The 6,081-nt window shown below is 42.0% G+C and overlaps 1 protein-coding gene across 4 annotated transcripts in view; it reads right to left on the bottom strand.

The window, feature by feature from the left end:
* Positions 1–5,851, bottom strand: part of LOC117701123 (protein FRA10AC1 homolog) — a 31,416-nt gene extending 25,565 nt beyond the window's left edge. The window contains exons 1-5 of one of the 4 annotated variants that reach the window (XM_076920057.1): positions 5,660–5,851; positions 5,171–5,296; positions 3,523–3,599; positions 1,225–1,320; positions 1,055–1,100 (exon numbers count right to left, since the gene is read on the bottom strand). In XM_076920057.1, the coding sequence (XP_076776172.1) occupies positions 1,055–1,100; positions 1,225–1,320; positions 3,523–3,599; positions 5,171–5,227 (276 nt within the window). In that variant the 5' untranslated portion in view covers positions 5,228–5,296; positions 5,660–5,851. Of the gene's footprint in view, positions 1–1,054; positions 1,101–1,224; positions 1,321–3,522; positions 3,600–5,170; positions 5,297–5,659 lie in introns of those variants that run through there. The other 3 variants (XM_034493085.2, XM_034493114.2, XM_034493047.2) reach the window with 3 other exon arrangements.
* Between the last annotated feature and the right edge of the window lie 230 nt (positions 5,852–6,081).

Raw genomic sequence — 6,081 nt, forward strand, 5'->3', positions numbered from 1 at the left:
GGTCATACTGTGTATCCTTGGCTGGCTTGGAGCTCACTATGTAGACCATGCTGGCCTCAAATTCAGAGATCTGCCAGCCTCTGCCTTCTGAATGCTGGGATTGAAGGTGTGCACCGCCACACCTAGCAAAATTACTAACTTTTAATATAGTGACCACTCCACTGTAGCTAAATATACCCTCCCCCAACAACAACAACAAAAACAACAACAACAACAAAAAAAAACCTGGGGTCCTCTACCATCCACACCAGAAAAATAGCACCTATATTTTGATTCTCACTAGGTGCACTAACACCCTCAATGAAAGTGTCAGGAAAGGGGAACATATGTTTAGATGTTTATGGGAGATAAGACCATTAAGCTAAGATAAGCTTCCAATGGGTTAGGAAGTAAAAGAGATTAAAAAAAATCTAGAACACAATAACTTAAAGGAAAGGAATGAGATAAAAAGGCGCCAGATGACTCTAGTGTGGAGCCTCCTTTCTGCAGTCCTGACCTGGGAGTGAACACTCAGGTCTTGCCTGGCCTCTCCTGTTCTCTAACATCCCGAGTAGCGTGATGTCAGGGTATCAGTGCATGATACTGTCTGACTTACAACTTAAGTCTCCAGTCGTACCTGAGGAACAGAACGACAGCAGGTCTAGAGATGGCACTCAGACAGACTTAATTTTAAAACAGAAGTTTTGCAGAAAATTTAAAATAGCCAAGAACCAGGTAGAAAGGGAATAAATTAAAATATACTAAAGAAGACAAGAACAGACAAGGAAAATGCTGGCAGCCTGACAAGAGCATGCTGGAACACTTGTAGGCTCGTGGACTTTTTCAGTCTACTTATCGACCACAGCTAGAATCTTTTTCCTTATTTTTACCTCTGATTTTTCCTATATATTAGCAAAAGAGAATTATACCTAAGAATATAAATGGTAAATTTCTATATCAATAATTTAACCTGTAAATATAAAACTAGTCTACTTTACTTGACAAGATTTTGATTTTTAAAAGTTAGAAAACATGGCTAACAAGCAGCATACTCTATTAGTTATAAAAAGGATACAGCATCCATGGCTATGAGATGAAACCTTCTATTTCTTGCTTCTTCCCTGTTTAAAAGAGAAAAGTTTAAGTAAATTCAAATGTTCATATTTTATTAACATAATCAAATCCACAGGTTCTGAGACTATGAAAGAGTTTAACCCAAAGACCGTCATGACACCAACAGCACACCTGTCCAGCAAGTCTGCGGCAACTTGTTTATGGGCCACCTTTCCGTGTCTTTCTTTTTGAAATGGTTTTGTAAGCAGCAACTCATCTTCGACTGTCCTAGTGTAGTAAAAAGAAACAGTGTTAAAGTTGATTTCTCTTGAAGGACGCCTCCTGATTCTTCCCATGCTGCTGACTGCTGCGCAGGTGTTCTACTAGTGAGCTCCGTCTCAGCTCTTAGGAAGGTGAAGCCGTGCTGGAGGAAGTGGATCTCTGAGATGGACATTCTATAACCCGGCCTCACCAATACCTGCTCTCGGCTTCTTGACTGTAGACACAATGTGTCCAGCTACTTCAATTCCCACCTCCACTGTTACCCTTGCCTGACTGAACCCTTCATGCTTCCGCCTCCACATGTACCCCTTCTCACTGTACCCCTTCTTAAATCTTGACTCAAAACAAATCTTTCAGTTTCTTCTTGTCAGGCACAGGTTCACAACAAGGAAAGTAACTAACATGAAGTAAGGACTTAACTTTAAAAGTCTTTGATCTGTAATGAAACAATTTGCTTCTTAATTTTATTTAATACTTATAAAATGAAAAAGATAAAATAAAATGTCTAGTTCTAACCACCAGGTTCCTAGTTCAGTTCCTGACTCGATCATTTACCACCCTACATTATTTATCTGTAAAGTAGGGATAATGAAAATTTAACAGTTAAAAACTATGGAAAGTTTGGCTGTAGAGGACACTGACCACAGATGACCGGCCTGACTGATATAGATAAATAGAACCTAAGACCATAGTGCCCAACTAAATCTGCTCAAATTCTATTCAGAAACCATTTGAGGGAGGATCTTTGGTAGCCCAGGATGGCCCAGAAATCACTATGTAACCAATGATAAACCTGAACTCCTAATGCTTCTTAATCTAGCTCTCAGGGGCATGTACCACTTTTCTTTGTTTACACAGCACTGGGGCCTGAACCTGGGGCTTCATATATCCTAGGCAAGCATTCTACCAACTTAGTTTCATCCTCAGACCAGAAAGTAATGTTTCTTAATGAAAATCTAAAAACAAAAACAAAACAAACAAACAAAAACAAAAAAAAACAGGGCTGGAAAGATGGCTCAGCAGTTAAGGGCACTGACTGTTCTTTCAGAGGTCCTGAGTTCAATTCCCAGCAACCACATGGTGGCTCACAACCATCTGTAATGGGATCCAATGTCCTCTTCTGGTGTGTCTGAAGACAGCTAAGAGTACTCATATACATAACATTAGTAAATCTTTTTTAAAAAGAAAGAAATCTTTAAAAAATACATTGTTATAATACTTTATAATTATTACTATTCTTTCGTTATTGGTGAAGATAGATGATCTTATAAAATGTTCAGTCCTAGTTAGTGATCACATATTAGTCTCACTATGGAATAATAAACCAACTTCTCTAAGTTCTGCTACTATGACTCAAGCATTCCTATGTTACTACATAACATGAAATTTCTAAGCACTGAAAGCTAAGAACATTGCCCCTAAATACAGCAATTTGGTGAAGATGTAGCCTCCAGCTGGACATGGCAGTGCATGCCAGGAATCCTAGCACTTTCTAAGCTAAACCAAGAAGATGTTGTCTTAGGGCAGCCTGGGCTATATAAGGAATTCCAGGCCAGCCTAAACTACATAAGAAAACTGTCTCAGGAAACAATGACAACAAAGAATGTGTCCTCCTTGTGAGGCCCAGGCTTTCTACACTAGAGGATCTTGGTCCTCCCAATTTGGACCTGCTCACTCAAGAAAATATCACAACTGTTCTGAATTACAAGTCATCCTCCACATGCCCCTCTCTGGGAAGACAAGCACTAGCAACCAAGTCTCCTTCAAGCTGTCACATCTGCAGGCACACAGTCCTAACAAATGAAAACAAACAAAAACTCAAAATAAACAAATAAAAAGCCAAAACAAGAAACCATGCAATGGAGAAATCTTTCCTTTTCCTTGTATCCCTTTCAATAAACTCCTTCACAATAAAACTTCACTTTCCCCACAACTACCCCCAAACTGAAATCCTTTCAAATTTAAGTGTCTCTCTTCCTAAGCAATGAATGACTATACTCTTACTTTGTCCTAGACACAGTGATAAGCCCTTTATAAACCATGGTTATGATTTTTCAAGTGTGATTTTCATCACAGTGTAATGAATAAAACCTCGCTTGCCACAGCAGTTGTTTCTGTGTGCAAAGTCAATCCGAAACCTTCCCATATTATTTATTTATACTTCACGTCCATCTAGAAATAATGTCAACTGTGGATCAATAGACTTACTTCTTCCTCTTTTTGCTGGATCCTCCGCCCTGCTCTTCATCACTAAAGTCAGAGTCATAGCCTCCATGGCCGTGCATCTGCAAAGGAGTGCGCAGTCAGCTGTGCGGACCTGAGCTGCCCAATACTCAGGAAACAGAGTGGGAAGTGTGATCGTCAACAGCCACAGGCTCTACACCTCATGCAGGCAGATCGCTGTCTACGGGCTGGGCAGCCGCCTAACACTTTCACTCCCTTTGAAATAAGCGGACAGATACTTCGGAAATGCACACGTTTCCCACCTTTAACTACTGTTAAGGGAACAAGAACATTAATCATTGGCCTTTCCAGTGAAACCTAAGCCTGGATGCTGCAAAGCAACTGCATGCATCACTTCTGCTTCTGTTACACATCCCCTAGACATGTTTCAGCCATTGACAGACCACTTGGAAGAAACTATAAACTATTGCCTAGTACCTTCTACATGTGTAGCTACACCCAACGGTACACATACCACTATGTTACAGTTAATTACAATAACATGCTGTATAGGTTCACAGCCTAGAAAGATACTAGTTTGGGTTAGCTGTCTGTAATGCAGGTGTTTGACGGCTGTACCACTATGTCAGCATACTTTGTGATGTTTGAACAATGAAGAAGTTGCAACGTATATTTAAGTGTCTCTCTTCCTAAGCAATGAATGACTATATACTTACTTTGTCCTAGACACAGTGATAAGCCCTTTATAAACCACGGTTATGATTTTTCAAGTTAAAAACAAGTACTTGCATTTTAGGAATGAAAATGTAGCTAAACTGATCTACTTGACTCTTAAGGCTCCAGTTTCAACAGTCTCTTGGGAATATTAGGCACAACTTTTCAGAATTAGTGTTTGCAAACAGTAGACTACCAACTGGTTACAATTTTTCCCTTAATTTTTAGACATGAGTTTTGTTTGAGGTTTCTTTACCCCCAGGCTTAGTCAGTTTTATTATTTTCAGACTGGCATTCTTGGAATTGCTGAAAAAAAGCTTCCGCTGTCACTCAGTTGTGTCTGAAAAGGCAATTGATTCCAGCCTTACACAGAGTTTAGAACACACATGAGCAAGGGTATAGATGATTTCACTATTGTATGTCATCAATATTCAACTCCTACAGCTGAGAGGAGCCCATCCAGGTCAACTGATGGTATTTTCCAGCTTTGGTACTTGTGTCAGCAAGTGCCCAGAATTTATAACACATTAATAGGAATAAGGGTGGGTTGCAATTTCTACAGCTCAAAGAAACCAGTCCAGGTAAAGAGACATTAACTTTAACTTTAGCATTTGTGTTGGCAAGCACAGCTAGGACAGCCAGTGTTTCCATTCTTGACTACCTTCCTTATGTCACTCCATCTGTTAAATAAGGTGGCTATGTCAAATCATTAAATTCTATGAGTCTCTGTAACTCCACTTTCAAACTTGGGTGTGTGAGTATATGCCTCTCTTCCCTATCCCACCAAATGCTAAAGGGAAGACGACAGCCAAGCTTGGAGTCACAGGTTTGCAGGTCCCAGTTCCCACCTTCCCTGACAGACAGCTACCATCACCTTATACACCTGGACTTCACACCTTTTAGCCCATCTTATCACAGCTGTTCAAATTATACTACCCCCCTAATTCTATATTCTCACTTGCTTCATATTTTGATGGTGGAAAATCACAATGTGGAGCCTGGAGCTTTGCAGCATCTAAGGTCTGGCTGGCACAGCCGCTTTTTCAGCTTCCCCACTTATGTAAAAATTATGTAAAGTCCGGACCTCGAAGGAGGAAGACATCGAGCTTTAAGAGTTTGGGAACCGTATCTAGTACAGTAAAAACCTGTAAATATGAACTAGTAGATCGTCTTGACCCATGATTCCCGACACCACTTTCCCTCCTCCGAGGCCACATTTCCTTTTCCTCTGGCAGCTACATCCCTCCCATGAGCTATCTTAACTCAGTAGCTTCACTAAAAATCATGCTACTCAAATCACCAATCGACTGGGGTTAAGAAAATCTCGAGAATGGGGCATCTGCTACCTCCCGAAACTGTCAAAATAAAAATTAGAATCAACTACTAAGAGGAACCAGTTTCAGACTCCTCTCTGATACCAAATACGCCCACGGTCCTCCTTACACACCCCTTCCCTTCCGCTCCTCTCTGCCTGGCAAGCTCGCCCCAAGAGTCCTGACAGCTGCAGCGACGACCCACGGCCTCAGCGAGCCGCTGCAGGTCCGCGCCGGTCCTCCAGAGCCACGCAGCGCCGCTGCCCGCGCCGCAGCCACCGCTCGTTGCACGCCTGTGCCTACGGGTACCGGCTGGGAACCGCTTCCGGCCCAGGCGTGTCACATCTATAAGACACCGTTCTCCGGCGCGCCGACCGTGTGCTTCAGCCAGAACGGCTCGGGGTAAACAAGGACGGCGCGGGGAAAAGGCCTGGAAGAGGAAGCAGAGGCTCCCTGCTTTGGTCCCTCATTTTTCCTTTGGGCCATCTCCTTTTATCTCTAGGGAATCCAACATGTAGTACAATGTGGCACTGCCCAGCCCACGTCCTTCATTGGA

This window comes from Arvicanthis niloticus, chromosome 1, assembly GCF_011762505.2.
Source record: "Arvicanthis niloticus isolate mArvNil1 chromosome 1, mArvNil1.pat.X, whole genome shotgun sequence".
Taxonomy (NCBI): domain Eukaryota; kingdom Metazoa; phylum Chordata; class Mammalia; order Rodentia; family Muridae; genus Arvicanthis; species Arvicanthis niloticus.